Source organism: Onychomys torridus, chromosome 17 (genome assembly GCF_903995425.1).
Source record: "Onychomys torridus chromosome 17, mOncTor1.1, whole genome shotgun sequence".
In the NCBI taxonomy this organism is placed as follows: domain Eukaryota; kingdom Metazoa; phylum Chordata; class Mammalia; order Rodentia; family Cricetidae; genus Onychomys; species Onychomys torridus.
This window is the reverse complement of record NC_050459.1, coordinates 50357746-50378025: the sequence shown is the minus strand read 5'-3', so window position 1 is coordinate 50378025 and position 20280 is coordinate 50357746. Positions and strand designations below refer to the sequence as shown.

Below are 20280 nucleotides of genomic sequence, written 5' to 3'. Positions count from 1 at the left end.
TTACTCAAAGACTAAATAAAAGATACTCTGTCAGAAGGGTCCCTTTGAAAGTAAATTAGTGCCTATTTCCTAAAGAAAATGATCGGGCTATCTAGGGCAATGCTGTTCATGCCGACACCAAAGAACTTTCTGAATAAATAAAAGGGATGACTTCAGAGAGAATGGGGGTGTTGAAGAAGCAGAGAGTGCAGGTCTAACAACTCTCCCACAGACTGCTACTGCAAAAAGAACGTGAAGAATAGAGTGGAAGCTGGAGAGCTGCAGGCAGGGAGGGCTGGCTTTCGAAGAAGGGGCTATTGCAACACTTGATGATAGAATCACTCAGAAGGTAAGTAACAATGGGATTTCAGAGGAGGTTCCCCTTGAAGCAGATAAGAAATATGAGATCCACAGCCTCATCAGGTGCATGGTTAGTTCGCTCATTTTATAAGGAGGAAAGAAAGAATGTCAAAAGACATGCCGATGGCTTGGCAGTTTGATCCCAGCTCCTTTTCAATAAAAACTGAAGGGGAGTCACCTTATGTCAGGTCTTGCTTTTGTTTCCCCAGTTGTCAGAGCACACTGTTCCTGACGACATCTGTCCGTGCCAGTGTCCTCAACCATTTCCTGCTTTGTTTCACTCTAGCAATTTCAGAGTTTGGGGTCTGACCAAATCAACAAGTTTCCAGGTGAAAAGAAAAAAATCAACAGAGTAAACAGAAAGCCTTCGGAGTCAGAGAAAACCTTGCTAAGCATATGTATGACAGAGAACTAATATTTAGAATATATAAAGAACTCAAAAGCGCAACAATCAAGTAGTACCATCAGTCCATAGACAAAAGTAGGCCGACCCTTCCTGAAGCACAAACGGCCAATGAAACTGTGAAAAATGATGCTTCCATAGCCATCAGGGAAACACATACCAAATCTCACTGATATTCAATCCAATGGCTACTACTGATTATTTAACAAATACTGGTACGGATGTGACCAAAGGAACCCTGGTACATTGTTGACATAAATGTAAATTACATCAACAATGGATACTATGGAAAATACTATGAAAGTTCTTCAAAAACCTAAGAGTTAAGCCATGATATGCTATGGTGGGTGTGGGTGTGTGTGTGTGTGTGTGTGTGTGTGTGTGTGTGTGTACATATGCAAATATATAATCAAACAAGTCAAATCAGTATACAACAGGGTTATATAAATACCCAGTTTACTGAGGCACTATTTACAATAGCCAAGTTACTAAATCAGTCTAACCCCTTTTCATGCCCTGAATTATCTTTATTATTTTATTTAGTCATTAGTTTGTGTTTTCTTGAACCTCAACCAGGGGTGTATTCTTGTCCTCTTTAAGTTCGTTCAGCTCTTAATTCATGTCCTTTTTAAAGTTCTTGCATTCCTTGGACATGTTTCTAATTGTTCTTTTAAATCCTTCACTTTAGACTCATCTCTCTTGATCTCGGTGAGCAGCATTACTATAGGACTGATGACATTTTGGGGCACATTTCGTCTTGTCTTTCATACTGATTGTAGTTTTTGTGCTGGGACCTGAACCCCTGGAGATAGGTTGTTGGTTATGTGTTTGATATGAGCTTCCAGTCCACCACTGCTGAATGGCAGTTTGGCTCCGTCCTTCACGCCATCCTGTCTTGGCTGGCTTCTGATTGAGGTAGGGAGTGCTTGAAGCTCTCTCTTTCAGATATGTGATATTGATGTGTGAGTGAGGGGGCCTGGGTGATTCCAATTAAGGGACTATTGGGGGATTGCTAGGGTCAAGGTGGCTCTGTGGACGCTTGGGTTAGGACTTGGGACAGATGGCTGGGCACAGGTGGGATTTCTAGACACTGATGACCATGGGCGAGGTACTAGGGCAGGAAGAATGGGAGGTGCAGAAAAAGCTGCCACCAGCACCTCTGGGTACAGCTGGCTGCTGAGGCTGGGTCCCAGAAAAGCTGAATAGGGGAGAAAAAGCAGGTGGTATAAGAACTTGGCAATCAAGCCTGCAAATGTCGCACTGTGTCTTTTTAATGCTTAAAATATTCCAGGCATTATTTTGCTGTGTGACACTAGGAAAATTTTTAAATTACCTGACACTCATTGTCCTCATTTATTAGTAAGGATAATTTTCTTTATCCATAAAATGAAGATTAAATAATTAGCACATGAATGCATCTTAGAATAGTGTCTGGCATTATTGCAAGCACTCAATTTATGTGGACATGTTTATTATTATATTCATCCATTATGCTGTCAGATTTTATTGCTTATTATTCAGGAATCTCAGGCTCAGCTTTGGTCCTTTCAATATTCTCATATATAAATTTTGAGCCAAGACCAAATCTTGTGTGGTCCGTTTCCTTTTCATTCCTTAATAGTGTTATCAAGACATGGACCGGTTCCTGAAGAGGACATATCGTTAGCAGCTCAATTCTCTTCAACGAGGGCAGACAAACCATTTCCTGCACGCCTCCTTCTATATTGTACTACAAGAATATCGTTAAGAACTGGGAGTTTCTGTGGCCTTGAAAACAGGACCAATTCCCAGATCTTTAATTTAGTTCTGCTCTCCACTAAATTGAAATTTTGACACAGCGCTTTTTCTCACACCAACTGTACAGTGGCATTCTTTCCAATTTGTCCTTATTTATTGTGAATTCCGGCCAAATCCCCGAGGACTTCAGAGTCGGTTGGCACTTATTGGTGGCATTATTCAATCACTATAAGAAACATTAATTTGATATTATAGTCCATGTAACTCTACCTATATAAGCATCCCCACCCAGTGATTTGAATAAATCCCTCAGAGAAGACGGAAGAAAAGAAATTAATCTTTCCTGTGCATGGTTGTCTATTTTCCATGCACAGCCACATTTGCTTTTAGTAAATGCAAAGGTTCACAGCTCCCGTTTGATATCTGTGGGAGTTTCACTTGGTTTTGTTTTCTTTCTCACCTGCACTTTATAAAGAACTAAAGATTAACTTGTACTCTCCCACTTGTGTTTCATCACATTAATGTTTTCTAAGATATCGTATAAGTCCTTTGATTTGGGAGGTGGGCTCCACGTACCTTGCTGCTGTGATACATGCACTTGTTTCCCCTGAGAGGCTGTGACTTGACCTTCTCCATGGATCACTGATGTTGCTCATAATTCCTTGCACTTGTTCTGACACATAGCTACCATTCCTGGCCCACATTTTGTCTGAGAAAAATAAATAACACAAAATCATTCTTTTTTTTTTTTAACAAGGAAACAAAATTGCTCTAACTCTCAATTTTTGGAAATGATCACTTTAGGAAACCAGTTCACAGAAGGCTACTTATCCCTGTTGCAAATGTGTGCACCACAGGTTCAAATTAATCACGTACTAACATCAGCGTTAATGTAGTAATACAGCAAAAATAAGTTAAAGAATCATGTAACGTGGCGTTAGGCAAAACACAATATAGAAACACTGAAATTCCTGTAAATTAATGATACTTAAGATTGAGATCTTCACCTTCTGGGACTTTAGAAAACAGAAACACAAACAAAGCTGGTACTGGAGAGAAATTTCCTTCATTAGAGTCACTTTTTAAGTCTCTGCCTTATAGCTCAAGATAAATAATCTCATAAAAAGAGATTTTAGGAAAGCTTGATGATGTGGGGAATTACTGAAAGATAAGAAGTGAGTTTGCTTAGAATCATGGGAAGAGGATGAGATATTTAAAAATATGTTCCTGAAAATGGGGGATTGACTCAGAAAGGTAATTAGGTACAAAGTGTCATTTAGCTCCCTGATAGAACTGCTAAGAGGCAGAGACCCTAAAAGCTACCAAGCAGAAGAAGACCCCAGTCTAGGATGGGAGGTGGTAAGGCACTCAAAGAGGATTTGGCACAGATATATGGAAACCAGTTTTTATAAACTCTGTCGAGATAAGGGGCATATTTTCAAATACTGGGCTGTTAAATCATCTATTTTGCAATGAGAGAAAAAAACAAGTTCCAGGATCTTTGCTTAGAAATAATTTTAATCTGAAGCTTTAATTTCTATATTATTGCTTATTTTGATGGTTATATTCTATGTTGAAAATATTTTAAACACCAACACTCATATTTACAGAATAACTGTTATTTGGTAGGCTAACTTTCCTCTACGTGCAACTAAAGTTGCTTAGATTCACAACTTACAAAGAGTCATCTGGGTGTTAAGCTGAGTGGGTTCCTTGGTATGCTGGTGATGGCAATTGGAAGTGGTGTGGTTACCATGGAAAAATAGCACTATGGCGGATCTTCAAAGCACTGATCCTAGAGTTGTATGTGAGCCAGCTCTTCTACTTCCACAGCTACCTCCTCCACAGAAGGTAGAAGCCATCCAAATGTTCACCAACTAATGAATGAATAATCAAAAGATAGGATACAAATATAATCAAATAGCACTTACTCTAGTAAAGAGTAGTAGGGTAATGAGTACCTAAGAATGAAGTAGAGAACTTGTGTGGCATTCAGCATGCCCTAGGTTCTTCATTCCTAACATAGGAAACATATATTTTGCACAAAATATATTATGTATTTGTTATATTATATTTATTATATATAGAGAGAGGGAGAAATTATGACACACATAATTCTGTATGGGTGAACACTGAGGAAATTGTACTGAAAACAGTCATCATAAGCAAATACCTTGTGATTCTATTTATTTGCCATCTATAGTAGTCAAACATATAATAAATAAAATTATAACATAATAAAATAGCAGTTTCCCAAGGATGGGGAGCAGAGACACATAGTCAGTTACTGTTTTAACAGAGAGTTAGATAGAAAAGAAAAACTTCCAGAGATAAATTCCACAAGAATGTGAACATTGCACTTTGAAAACTGTGCTATGTGTTATAGTTGTGCACAATTAAAATGCTTCCTAGTCTGGGATGGGCTGATGGCTCCACTGTTAAAAGCATGTCTGCTCATTCAGGGACCCAGATTTGAAACCTAACATCCACATGGTAGCTCACTACCATCTGTGACTACACTCCCAAAGGATATGGTGCCCCCTTCTGGCCTCTAAGAACACTGCATCCATGGTACACAGACACACCCAAACATAGACAAAACACCCAAATACAAAATAATTACAGAATTCATCATCTTTGGCCCAATTCTTAAGTTTTTCCAGATCAAATTGTATGACAATAAACGTCTGACTTTGTCCTGCTCATTTTAAGATATAGGAATTTTGAAACAAGAACTAAATTACAAATGACATCTGTAAACTATTTGCCTTATCTATTGCAATAAGGAGAGGGTTTTAAATGTAATTATAGACTACCTTGTTAAAAAGGATGTTTTCATTGCATGAAGATGCATCAACCATATGCAAACTCATAATACTTAAAAACAATGTTTCATAGAAAAGACTTCAACAACTTACCCATTTTTAGCTCTTCTCTTTTTGGAGGCAACAATTACAACATCAGAATAAATTACATAAATACACTATTTCAAGAATGAAAAGTTCACACTGCAGGTTAATTTAAACAGAACAATTATAAGCTATAAATTATGCTAAGACTTCTTCATTTTTATACAAAAAGCTTAGGGAACATTATAAATGCAAATGTGAATTATATGAGAAATATTTGTAATTGCAGACAAAGAGAAATATTTGTAATCGCAAACAAAACTCATTTTTAAATAGCTCTTGAGAATGTTTTGTGAAAAAGGAAAATACTGCTTAAATATTACCATGATATACATGTGCAGTACCTTATCAATAATTGAAGTAATGAATATGCAAGTCAAATTTGTAATAAATGATCTGAAATAAATGTACATTATAGACACATAGTTTATAAAATCGCTTTTTACTCTCTTCTCAAAATGCCAAAATATTTCTGTATAAAGTGATAATCTACTACATTCCCTCTTGAAAAACCCATTGTAAGACTGTGTACTCTGTCTTAGCTAGATTTCTATTGTGGTGATAAAAATGCCATAATCAAAAGCAACTTAGGGAAGAAAAGGTTTCTTTCACCTTTTGGTTTACACTCCATCATGGATGGAAGCCAGGGCCAACCTAATCTACAAGAAAGCTTGTTTCAACAAAAACAGGCGTGGGGCTGGTTAACGGAAAGCTAGGTTATTCCTGCCATGAATTAGTCAAGCATGGGAAATGATACGTTTGCTTCCTAGAGAGCTCTCTGTGCTTAGTAAGAATTCCACCTGCTTCAAAACTGCCACCTACAGTGTTCAGGGGTCTGCTGTTGAGTATCCTTCAAGACTCCATGCAAAGAGCTAGGAAGGGCCTGAGCTTTGCAGATTCGTGAGTTATCTTCCCACTGTTTAGAGGATACGGGCAAAGGTCATGACATCCCAGAGCCTGAGACAACGGGTCTTAATACACCTAGCAACCCATATAACAATAACAACAAAGAACAGAAAGACTATCTCAATCCTCCCCTCCTGCAAGTTACATGGAAGTAATAAAAATGTGTGCAGCTGGATTTCTACACAAGCAGTTTTGTATTTGTTATTATTATTATTAATATCATTATTATTATTATTATTATTAATTTTGTTATATGCAAATTTCATAGATATAGATATGTAATGTATCCTAGTTACTCTCACCCTTCTGTCTTTTATCTCCCTTCCACCCCTATCAACCTCTTCTCATCTCTACGAGTTCTTTTCCTACCTTCACAACTTTTTATTTTGTTTTGTGACCCAGCAAGTTGAACCAGACCCATACATGTAACCATGGGTCTCAAACTACTGGCTGGAGCCTGGTGACGATACCTCCAGCCATTTCTGCTTTGTTTTGTTTTGTTCATGATTGTTTTAGCCACTCTGATCTTTTGTGTTTCCATATAAATTTAGGGGCTTTGTTTTGTTTTGTTTTTCAAATTCTGTGCAGAATTATGATGGAATTATTAACCCTACCAATTCATGAGCACAGGAGACTTTCCAGTGAGGTTTTTATTCAGTTTATTGAGGTTTTTATTTCCAGCATCATTTAAGCTTGGGTTTTCATCAGCAACTCTATCACTGTATTGGGTTCTATTTTTATATTTTGGGTTAACTTTCTCATTCATTTCTTTGTTTTGATCTCTTGGAATATATGCCTTCTTTGAGTTGCTTGAACATACTTAAAATCATCCTTTTGAATTCTTTTTCTGGAAGTTCTTCCAGGCAATTTTCCTTACCTGGCATTATTATGGAATTGGTGATTTGTGGGGATCTTGGCTTTACATAATGTCTCTGTCTTTGGAATATTTATTCTGATTACAGATAGACAGAAAAAATATTGAAAGTTAAAAATAAGTAAATAATAGCATACTGCATTCTAAAACATGAGTTTGGTGACTCTTAGGCTACACTTGTCAGAAATCTCAGAAAAATCCTCATAGTATCTGTCTTAGTTAGGGTTTCTATTGATGTAATGAAACACCATGACCAATGCAACTTGGAAGAAATAGTTTATTTCACTCACATTTTTGTAGGATAGTTCATCATCAAAAGCAGTGAAGGCAGGATCTTAGGCAGGGCAGGAACCTGGAGGCAGGAGCTGATGCAGAGGCCATGGAGGAGTGCTGCTTACTGGCTTGTTCCCCATGGCTTGCTCAGTCTGCTTTCTTTTATTTTTTATTTTTTAGATTAATTAATTAATTTATTTTTCTATTATCAGCTTCATACAGTATAAATTCTTATCTTAATAGTGTAATGTTTCATTGAGGGTTGCTCTAAAACCAAATCTTATTATAAGCTACAGTCATCCTAGGGTCCCCCCATGCCATATATATAGCCTCCATGGTGCTGTGGGTTGCACTCTGATTGTTCTTTGCTTTATATCTAGAATCCACTTATGAATGAGTACATACCATGTTTGTCCTTCTGGGTTTGGGTTACCTCACTCAGGATGATTTTTTCTAGTTCCATCCATTTGCCTACAAATTTCATGCTGTCATTGTTTTTCCTCTGCTGAGTAGTACTCCATTGTGTATATGTACCACATTTTCTTAATCCATTATTCAGTTGATGGGCATTTAGGTTGTTCCAGGTTCTGGCTATTACAAATAATGCTGCTATGAACATAGTTGAATATGTATCTTTGTGGTATGGTTGACCATTCCTTGGGTATATGCCCAATCAGCCTGCTTTCTTATAGAACCTAGGACCACCAGGCCAAGGTTGGCACCACCTATAATAGGCTGGGCCCTCTCCCATAAATCATTAATTAAGAAAATGTGCTATAGTCTTGGTTACAGTTCAATCTTATGGATGCATTTCTCTTCATTGAGGCTCCCTCCTCTCAGATGACTTCAGCTTGTGTCAAGTTGACATAAAACTAGCCAGCACAGTACATGGACTAGTAGCATCAAGTAATAAAAATATGTAAGTCCATATTGCACAAAAATAAAATCACCAAGTACATCATTTGGCTTTAGAAGAACTGAAAGACTGGTGGGGTTTTTAAACCAATAGAAAATACCTTACCATGTAAATAGTGGCTTTTTAATTCATTTTGTTCCCACCGTTTGGTTTTAATTAGGAAAGAAACATTTCCAGTTTAAAGAAGTGCAAATGATTTCCAAATCTTAGATAGCAACATTCAAGATGACAAAACAGGATTTCTTTTGCCTTTCCTGTCCCCATCTATTTCAATACCAAGTGAGTCACATTTCCAGTTCAAATTAGGAGCCAGAACCGGACTGACTTCTCAGTTTTCTATTGCCTTGCAGAGTGGGAAGCTGTGTGGTTCTTACTGATTTAACAGATATTTTCTCTTCTTGTTTTACGTGCATTATTATCAGCACACAAAATACCAAGCAAAACTTTGCTGTAAAGAGCCTTCTTGTCGGGAAAAGCCCATATGCCAGGATGTTCATCTGACTTTGCACAGCAGGAATTAGAAGGCCGATGCTCATCTTGGCGCGAGCTGGCCAGGATTAACATGGTGGCCACTGGCCAACATTAGCTGCATGACTGAGCTCTGGTGTATCACCACCATCCACTGAATTCAAAGGGCAACATTTATGGTTTATGGAACTTTGGGGGAAATAAAAATACAAAAACCCCTAAATATAAAATCTTATTAGCATCTTCCTCCAGATGAAGACAGCAGAAACACAGACTTTGAAATTGTTCCACTTGGATTCACCGTTCACATATGCTCTACACACAGCATCCACAAAGGAGTCCACTGTAACTAATGTTTGGCATTCTTCCTGTGTATTTTTTCCTTCCTAGAACACTTGAAGGATAAGTTAGAAGATTACATGGCTCGGTTTTCCAAAGTGAGAATCGTTCGCACCAAGAAAAGGGAAGGACTCATCCGGACCCGACTCCTGGGAGCTTCGATGGCCAGAGGCAAGGTGTTGACCTTCCTGGACTCCCACTGTGAGGTCAATGTGAACTGGCTGCCCCCACTCCTCAGTGAGTATACTACCTCGCCATCCTTCTCACAGTGGCACACTGGACCCGGGAGACTGGCAATGGGGTGCGGCTAATGGAGTGCAAAGTTTCTTCTGTAAATGTTGCAGTCAACAAAGGCTTGAGTTTGAATTGTGTCTTAGTGACCACTGATGACAAATGGGTATAACTGCATTAGGTAGTACTTCAGAGAGGACCAGAAGCAATCTAACTTAAGGTAGGAAGGTTTCTATTATATTATACCTCTTCATTCATTGCAGTTACATTTGTTGGGTAAACACTATATATATCCTCAAACTATTTTTCAGTCATCCTATAAGTAGAATAAGATCAAAATACACATACCCATGTATATGCATATATACAGTTATAACAGTTATCACAAGACAATTAAGAAAGGAGGAAAATTATTCAGCCCCTGGATATAAAAAACCTAAGGGATTCGCCATCTTTTAAGATGTATAATGCCATTGTCCTTTTGTTTTACTTTCCAGTCCTGGTACTATCCTACATCCTTAAATGTATAATCCTCCATATTCACACAGAGCCACTCAAACGCTGAGCTGCTGTCCAGGCAATGATGAGTCTTGAATGATCAGTTATGGCTAACCGAGAGAAGGAAGCAAAGCATGTCATGTCACATCACACTGAACCACTAGAGACATAAGCAAACTGGCTATCATTCCAGCTAGAAACTCCAACTGCGGCTCAATTCAAACCTCCATATTGTTGTTTTGTTAGTTTACAATGAAGTCAGACAGAAAACCCCCATTGTGCCTAAGAAAGAAATCACATACCTAAAGAAATTCTTTCTAGAAAGTTCTTAGTACATATATATTACACTCCTTTCTTATAATCTTAGATTTCTCCAAAGCAATTTTTATTGTAACTACATCCCTGGCTTTATAAATAAAGCCAGTGACAACCTCCTTCACTGCCACTACTCAGAAAGAGTGCTCTGTTATTAACTATTATGTGGGATTTCAGTTTCAACCAGCCAAGCTCCGTCAGCAAAAAACAAGAAAGGGGGACTTAGTGACAACCAGACAGGATGTAAAATACAATACCCAGCAACTAACACCCTCTCCAAAATCACCGGTCCTTATGCCTCTGCATAGGTGACTGCTTAGCCGTCTCAGTCAACAGGATTCCAGGACCACAACAGCCAGAGACTCCTGTGAGCCTTTAATTAAATGTGCTTCATCCAAGGACACAGACATTTAGAATTTCATTAGCAACAGCAAGAGTCCCTCAAACTGAACTTGACCTGTATGCTGTTGAATGCTCTAACAAGTCAACCAAAGGTCGGACTTCTGTATGAACCAAAGCAATCCCTAAATGCCAATTATCAAACCTCTGATTGTTCACTATGAATCACAGGGGAAAGGGGGGTAGAGAAAAGAGCGTAAGAGACACCCACAGCCCACTCTTTCTCATTAACGCATTTCATTTCCTGTGGGCCTGATGGATAAGAAATGATTCGAGCTCGGGATGCTATCTCTTTTTATTTTCCTCTATCAGTATCTTGATACATCATCCAAAATGAAGAAACAGGCGGAGCCACATCGCTGCTCCGTGGTTCATTTTTCACCTTGGGGATTATACCTGAATTTCAATTTCCTATTGAGTCTGTTTGTTTGATCCCTGGAAATTGAAATGTAGGCACCAGCCTTGGATGAAAAATTAGTCATGCGGCTTTCACCCCGAGCTAGTCCAGCTGGATGAGAGCTGAAAGGAAATTTGAAGGGAACGTTGACAGTTAATTTAACAGACTCATTCTCTTTGGATCACCTTGGGACTCCTTGTTGGTCAAGGAACTTGTAAATCAAGCTGGTTCTGAATGTGATGGAAGAAGCTCACTGAAACCATGATACTGAAATCTGCAGAGCTGATCAACGAGATGTTTCCAACCTTACTCTGATGGTCTCCACCATCCTCTGGGGAAATGCCACTTAGATAAAACTAAAGCCCATCATAAGAATTGCCCTGGTGAGAATGGATGATCAGAGAGCCCATGGTGGCAGTTACCTTGAAATTGTGCATCTGCTAATTAGCTGGCAAAAAAAAAAAAAAAAAAAAAAAAAAAAAAAAAATGCAATCCCCAGGGTCTCTGAGGCTCCCTGGGGCCATGGTCTAAAACTGCCTCCATTTCCACACTCCAGCATTCTGTATCCCCCTTACCATTATTCTTTCTGTCTTATTTTCTTGTAAAACACTACATACATTTTATAATTTTTGCCCCATTCCTGAATACAGTGGTATTTGTGGGATTATTCTCTACAGTAGCCTTACAACCAAGGAAATGATTGACCCATTGTTTACTCGGTAAATAATTACTGTACCATGAACTGATGAATGAATGAATGAACATGTGTAATTGCAAGAGGAATTCACTATGAGATTTTTTTCCTCTCTATACTCTTTTATCAGTGTGATAAAAATGTCACCTGTTATTATAGCAAATAAAACCTTTTGCTTCCTGCTCTATGTTGAGCAAAAACTTCCAATGTAAATGAACAGTTTCCTCACTATAAAAAGCTGATCTCTCACACAGGTTACATTATCTTCAGGATCTCTGAGGGGGAAAAATACATAGAAATAACCAACTCCCATCACATTTCTAAATGATACCCTTTGTTAAATGTCACACGCCACATCCAAAGGTTTCCCAAATAACAAGAGAGCAGGTGTTCATACTTCAACATCCTGCCCGTCAGACGGCAGTGTTGTATGTAACAAACTGATTAAACACGTGCTCTTGAGAGGAGAGAAAAAAAAAAAAAAAAAAAAAAAAAATATATATATATATATATATATATATATATATATATATATATTTCATGTATTGCTAGTCTACATGCACCAACATAAACAAATGCCGGTTTCCCGCATTGCCTGTTAATTCTAACACAATAAAAGTATCTGGAAAGAAAAACAAGAAGCTAGAACTGGAAAGAAGAAAAAAAATCACCTGACTGCTAGGAGACGTACGCACCATGACAACCTAGAAAGGCAGGTTTCGGAACTGGAGAATTAGGCAGCGGCTGCATCCTGATTATTATTCCCCAAAGCTGAGTAGCCCTTGACAAGTTATGTGACTTCTCTGAGCTCAGTTTCTCTGTCTGTCAACAGGATGACAACCTCAGCCACTTTTCATGGATAGTGGGAGTATTAGAAAGAGAATGGGTATAAACCGTCCTGGAATTGCTCTTGTGGGTTTACCAGCAGCATCGTAGCAATAGTACCGTGTCATCTAATGGTGTTTTTTAATTGGATGGAAAAATGATAAAATGTGTACAGCGCTGATAAATAAAGTCAGTCTCGAAGAACAGTGGCTCTACCAAGTCTCTGTCAAACTTGACAGCCAAGAATTTTATATATGATTGGTTGGTATTCTGGGGGGAGTAGCCATCATGACTGTTTTATGATTAGATGCTATAAAAACCACGAAGTTAAATATTTACATTCTTGGAACCTTCAGAAAGCAGGCCAGTATTTTCTCAGCAGGCTTCAGCTGTATGCTTGGAGGAACACAAGTACTGTTTATACTCCGCGCATGTTGGAGGCACGTTAAAATGACAGATTGGGGACAGGTCATAGCAAAAATGTGACAGAGTAGAGCTAAATGGACTTCTGCGAGTCTCTCTGGGACCTAACTTTCTTAAAGGGAAATATAACAACTCTAATTGTACCTAATCACTGTCCCATCGTGTTAAGTCCGACATTGGGAGATTCCGGCAAAGTGCTCTAATGACGACAGGGAGACGCCAAGGCTGCAAGTGTTATGCATTAAAAGGAGCTTCGGGCCCCTCTTGGCTGGAAAATGATAGATGACCTAGGCAGGCATGTCATTTCCTATTTTGTGCTTTCATTTTTCAGACCAAATTGCACTAAACCACAAAACCATCGTGTGTCCCATGATCGATGTCATTGACCACAATCACTTTGGGTACGAGGCACAAGCTGGCGATGCCATGCGAGGAGCCTTCGACTGGGAAATGTACTACAAGAGAATCCCCATCCCTCCAGAGCTCCAGAGGGCTGATCCCAGCGACCCTTTCGAGTGAGTAGCAGCTGAGGGAGGGGGGAAGGGAGAGAGGGCAGATGTTTCCAGCATGTCAAACTCAGGACCCCTGAGGACAATTATCTCTGATGAAATGTAATAAAACAGGTGGTAACAATATGCAAAACACCATAGAAAGATCAGACCTGTAAACTACAGCAGATTAAAATTACATGCTATGCTAAATACATGGACCACCATCTTAAATGCTGCTAAGCGTAAGGAAAAATGTGTGTTGGTGAAAAAAGCCAGAAACACATATCCTTTAAAAAAAAAAAAAAAATACAAAGAGACTGCATTCTCCACTTTAAGATATTCTCTTCTGATGTTTAGGAACTTTATTTTCTCCATTTTCCCGAAAAGACAATTCAAATTAACTGTTTGTTCTTTTTTCATTGAGGATTAGTACAAAGTAGGAACTGGAGCTTGAGGCTACATTCTATACCCTATTTGAAATTGTCTACTTTTTTTTTCAAGGTGGGGTTTCTCTGTGTAGTTTTGGTGTCTGTCAAGGATCTTCCTTTATAGACCAGGCTATCCTCGAACTCACAGAGATCCTCCCGTCTCTGCCTCCCGAGTGCTGGGATTAAAGGCGTGTACCACCGCCACCCAGCAGAATTGTCTACTTTTGATGAAAGCTTGTGCTCCCAAGGATGTAATCCAGAGCTTAAATTTGGAGAAGTCCACTGGAAAGCAAATCCAAAGTAAATAATCAATCACCCTTCTACTAATTTAAGTACTTGGAAGAGATGAGCTTATAATAACCCATTGACTAATTTCTACAAGGCTGAAGCCTGGTGATGTTTATTGTGACATGAGAATCGTGCATCTCAAGAGAAAGATGCGGTGAGGCTTAGTGTGACAACTATCAGTACTATTAATGGTGAGCAGTGAAGTGTTCCCAATAGTTAGCACAGAGATTGACCAGAGTGTATTCCAGTTACTCCCATCTATATCCCTCAAGCGCAATAAAATCTTTATCATTTTAAAACTCTTGGATAGTTTTTCAGTGTGCGACAAATATCTGTGATCACGGCTTTTCTCACTCTGCAGGAATGAATTTAAGATGCATTCAAATCAATACTGTCTTTTTATCAATAATAGAAGCCATTAAAAAAATAGCAGTAGGAAAGTTACCAAGTACTAAAGCAACTTTGCTGACACTAACCATTTGAATTCTAATAAACATTTAGTAATTCCCAGGAAAATGTTTCCTCCAATTCAAGTCTCCACAAAGATAAACTCCTGGGTGAGTGAAGAGGATTTGAGAACTCAGTCACTAGATAAAACAGAAGAAAAGTCATCTCTCTTGTAAAATGAAACATTTATTAACTATGCAGTGTTTCTGGAGTTAGGATTTCAACCTCTCAAATTACTGGAAAGAGTTTGAAAGGAAATAATGAAGGGCCTTTATTGCTCTCCCATATGCTTTGACCAACGTTCATGAATATTCAGAACTGCTATAAAAATGTATAGGGATCTATTTGAAGGTCTTTCTTACAAGCATTAGAAGCAGACCCAGCTGAGAACAGCTTCGCAGATGTCCCTGAAGGTTGCCATTGGAAATCTTTGTCAGAGGCACTTAATGTAGGATAAGTAAGTGATGAGTTGGTACATAACTTAACAAGCCTGATTTAAACCCTCTCTCAGCTGTGTGCATGTGCATTTCAAAGCATGTCATAAGTCACAAATACATACCATTTTTATTTATCAAATTCCTAATTTGATAAATAAATTAAAAATAAACAAGATAAAAATAAAAAGTTAAAAATTGATTGAATATTTTTTTAAGTGGAGGAGAGGCTGTGTCTTAGTTAGGGTTTCTAGTGTTATGATGAAACTCTTTGACCAAAAGCAAATTGGGAAAGACACGGGGCTTATTTCATCTTCCAGCTTGTATTCTATCATGCAAGTGACTCAGGACAAGAACCCAAGGCAGGAACCTGGAGACAGAAAGTGATGCTGAGGTCATGGAGGTACACTACTCTGCTGGGTAGTTTGATATCAAATTGACATGGCTATGGGCATCTGAGAGGAGGGAACCTCCATAAAGTTGGGCTGTAGGTAAGCCTATAGAGCATTTCCTTATTTAGTGATTGATGTGGGAGGGCCCATGCCATTGTGAGTGGTGCCATCATGGGATAGTCATCCTGGATTCTATAAGAACCAGGCAGAGCAGCCCATGTGGAGCAAGCTAGTAAGCAACACTACAAGATCTCTGCATCAACTTCTGCCTCTAGGTTCCTGCTATGTTTGAGTTCCTGCCCTGACTTCCTCCTATGGTCAGCAGTGATGTGGAAGTGTAAGCCAAACAAACATTTTCCTCCACACTTTGCTCTGGGTCATGGTGTTTCATCAAGCAATAGAAATTCTCAGACAGCTGCTTACTGGTTTGCTTCCTATGGCTTGAGTCTGCTTTTTTATACCATCAAGGGCCACCAGCCCAGGGGTGGCACCACCCACAAGGGACTGGACCCTCCCACATCAGTCATTAATTAAGAAAATGCCCCCACAGATTTGCCTACAGGCCAATCCTATGGAAATGTTTTCATGATTAAGAGTCCTTTTTCCCAGATGACCTTGTATCAAATGGACATAAAAACTAGCCGACACAGGATATGCAAACAGAAGAGCCACAAACACCACAGAATTTTGCTTGGATGGCAGGTAACAGGGGCCTATCTACAGCGCAATTGCTATTATCCAGGTCACCACGTCTGAAAGGCTGGATTTCATTCCTATACTGGCATTCCAAATAGTGTAATAGTGACTCAGTGTACTGACCTTTTACATCACTTTCACCCTGACAGCAAAATGAGGCCCCTGCTTTCAGAAACAATGGGATCAGACTTCCACCAAAGAGCACTCTAAAGCTTGAAACTGTAGAAGTATTCTCCGTGCCCACACTGACAGTGGAATTTTTTTGTCAGGCTGACCCTAGCTGTGGCCATCACAATATCAAGCACTTTGCTTAACCCTGGCTCTGACAGAATTGGTAACTTTCAGAATGAGATTACCACTCATCCCTATCAACCACTTAGGTGGTAGCCATCCTGTCAGAAATTGCCCTGGTCTATTGAATATTACTGTCTTTCTGTGTTAAGTCCCTTTGATGCCTGGGAATGCAGACACTTTAGCCTTTTGTAATAAATGTAACTTCCAGGAGGTGTCCACTTTGATCTTAAAAATGGCATTTGCCTTCCTAATAACAAAAGAACGGTTACCCAAGCACTCTGAGCAGTGTATCAGCGATTCCATTATCGCAGCAGTCACTGGAATGTGCTCATAAACAGACACGCTTTAGGCTAAAGCTTGCTTCTGTAGATGTGAGGATTTAAGATACACCGGATGAATGCTGACTATCTATACATCTCTCCAAGTCTTTCATGTTTCAGAAAGCTGCGGGGATGTGTAGCTTTCTGTGGGAAGATGGGGACAATAAGCTGGAAAGGTAGGCAGAAAGGAACTTAAGAGGAATATGGAATTTCATTATAAACCACGAGACTTTCCACATCATATATATGCAAAAATTATCTTCCTGCAGCAAGTCTATCAAAAGTCTAAAGTGCTAGAATATATGTTTCCTCATTTAGTCTGACAGTATTTGAGTTTTAGTACTGTGTTTTTCAACTTAAAAATCTCATGTAATGAGCAGGACATGATCAGTAATTATTGAAGAAATAGATTCCATTGAATTAAAATTTCAGAACATTATACTACTATATAAGAATGTGTTATTTCTCAAACATTTAGTTTCAGTTAAAATACATATATGAACCTGGGGTGTGGCATAAATAACATTTCTTAAAATAAGCTACAAAACCTCAAATCCTCAAATGTTCTAAACTGGTAAACATGATCTTCAGTAATCTCAACAGGAAGGAAACAGTCCTTCATGCTTCACTTGTGAAACCAAGAAAATGTTTACTTATATTTGAAACGAAAAAATCTCGTTGTTAAAAAATAAAAACTGTCCCTCCCTATAAGAGAAAATGTAATGTGATGGTTCTAGTTACTATAATCCAGCCATAATTTGAATAGATTGGATTGGTTTGGACTGAACTGGACTGGACTGGACTGGAATGGGCTGGAATGGGCTAGGTTGGATTGGATGCATCCTAGGAACACTTGGTCTTTGATTAAGGAACACACAATTTTGGCTCTTTCTGGAAACTTACGTAATGAAATGGAATGCTTTTAGAGGATTCTTGTTATCTGTGGCTTTTGAGTTTCCTCATTCCCGGTTCATCTTGAATGCAGAGCACTTAGGAAAGCAATCTTCTTCTGCATGGCACATGCAATATGCCCCTATAGCTTTTAATAACCAAGGGGAAGTTATTCATTTACTGTCCAGCCACTAACTTACCTCTTAAACCTTGTGTTAGCATCTAAACATTTAGAAAGAACCAGAAGAAATCGCCTTGGCCCACTTCCTTGTCAACTGAAGCAATCACTAGATAATGCCCCAGATAGTTGTCCCACCTCTGCATGAACTCACCAAGAAAGTAAATTTGCTGCTTCAAAAGGCAATCCATTCCAACGGACTTATTGACTGAAACCTTTTCCTTTTGCATTGAGAAAATTCTGTCTCCTTGATCCCAAATTATCTTATTTGAGATGTAAAGGATGTCTTATCCCTTTTCAGTGACAGCTATTAACCGTATCTGAAGGCAGCCCTCATGCCTCTTTTCTTTTCCAGGCTAAATATTTTCTCTTCTATTACTATGTCTAGAATACTCCACATGCGTGCGTGCGCGCGTGCACACACACACACACACACACACACACACACACACACGTGCGTGCTTGCAATTGTGTAGTTGTGTATAAGGCTGTATACACTGAGGGAAGAAAACTCATCTACTATAAATATTGTTTATTATCCCTTAGTCCACAGAAACGTAAGTTGAAAGTCTGTTCTTATAGGTTCATAGATTGGCTTCGAAATGCCTAGCTCTTGCTATGACCCGCTGCCGAGCATGACAAGGTTGGCACTTCAAATACTATAGATTCCCTGAGGGTCAAAGAACTGTGAGGAGGATCTTCATGGGCCGATGGTCTGGTCAGAAGTGGGAAGTACAGCCCATGCTCAAACTGATTAAATACCACCTCTGTCGAAGGGAGTTGTTTTCGCTCTCCACAGAAAAATAGAATGCCTCCTAGAAATGTACTCGCAGCATCTACCTCTGTTCCTCATGAGGAGAGACTATACACCTTGATGACATTCTTTGAAGTATGAGAGCTGGCTACATAGCATGGCCCTAAAATCCAGCACTTGGAAGGCATGTGCACAAAGATTGAGAATTGAAGACTAACCTTGGAAACATAGTGAAACTGACCCTGTTTTCAAAATAACTAAATAAGACCCTGTTTTCAAAATAAATAGTACGTGAAATAGCTGTTATAAAATATTATATGAAGGTCAGAGTGTATTGGGTAACACATAAAATATTTTGGTAAAATTATAGTCATATTAGTGTGGTGGTCAGGGTATCTGTTGCTGTGATTAACACCATGACCAAAAGTAACTTGGGAAAGAACTGGTTTATTTCTTTTTACAAATGTTAGGTCACATTCTATCACTGAGGGAAGTCAAGGCAGGTACCTGGAGGCAGGAACTGAAGCAGAAGCCAAGGAGGAGTGCTGCTTCCTGGCTTGCTCCTCGTGGCTTTCTCAGCCTGTTTTCTTAAACAACTCAGGACCACCTGTGCAAGGACAGCCCTACCACAGTGGGATGGACCCTTCTACATCAATCTTCAGTCAAGAAAATGTCCCCACAGGCTTTCATACATGTCAATGCGATGGGGGCATTTTCTCTGTTCTGGTTCCCTCTTAGATGTCTCTAGGTTGTGTCAAGTTGACTAAAAAAAAGAAAGAAAGAAAAAAAAGAAAAAAAAATCCAGCACAAAGAGAATCAGAAAAAAAAAAAACTTACAAACCATAAATTCATCAAGCTAGAAGAACACTTAGAGATCATTCAGCCCATCCTTTTTATAGAAAACCAGGAAGCCTGCAGAGTCTACATGACGTATTCAGTGCCATGAGTACTAAATTCAACAGCTATCTCCAGAGTCTCAGGTTGTAACTCACCATTTCATGCTCTTCCCTCTTTTTTTGCCATGGAGGTGGAGAGGAAATAACATCTACTGCCTCCAGGAACTGGACTAGGAAATTTAAATACATTGCTAAATCATTTAGTCCTTATATCAGGATGATAAAATAATTCATCCTGTGCATATTTGGAAAGAGGTAGCTGAGGCTTATAAAGCAAATATAGCAGCGTGGAAAGAGAACAGAATTAGCAATGTTGTCTATTTCACAGGAATTTCTATCTTCCTTTCTACCTGGAGAAGATGAATTCTCCAGTATTTAAAGAGTGATCGTGTGGAAGCAACATTGAAAACAACATTTTCAGCACAGTATCTTCCTCCCTAGACAGAGAAATGGGGCTGTCAATGGGCATTACAGTGCCAAAGGCATCTCTGGCCATCACCGAGAGCTATCGCAGGTCCTGTTTCGAGATCTGTTTGCAACATGAAGTTAGACAATCATTCCAGGACTACAGCTTACAGACAAGTAATACACGTTCAACTGTGCCCAGAGTCGGGTGCAAATGAGGCAAAGATTCAGCCAGCCCTGTACTCACAAGGCCAGGAGGCTAGCTAGCTTAGAGGAAGGGATCTCCTTCTCCTTGGTGGACATGAAGCTTCACTTTATTCATAAAAAGAACAAGTTGAGGCTCAGCTTACCTGATGATCAGAATGAAGCAGTAGCCTTCATCAGCATCCTTGTGACGTCAGGAAGGGACACTGAATTTCA

The 20280-nt window shown here is 39.1% G+C and overlaps 1 protein-coding gene across 1 annotated transcript in view; it reads left to right on the top strand.

Annotated features, from left to right (window-relative positions):
• Positions 1 to 20280, top strand: part of Galntl6 (polypeptide N-acetylgalactosaminyltransferase like 6) — a 1096110-nt gene that overhangs the window by 902465 nt on the left and 173365 nt on the right. The window contains exons 6-7 of the mRNA XM_036209517.1: positions 9216 to 9401; positions 13278 to 13461. Of these exons, the coding sequence (XP_036065410.1) occupies positions 9216 to 9401; positions 13278 to 13461 (370 nt within the window). The remainder of the gene's footprint in view (positions 1 to 9215; positions 9402 to 13277; positions 13462 to 20280) is intronic.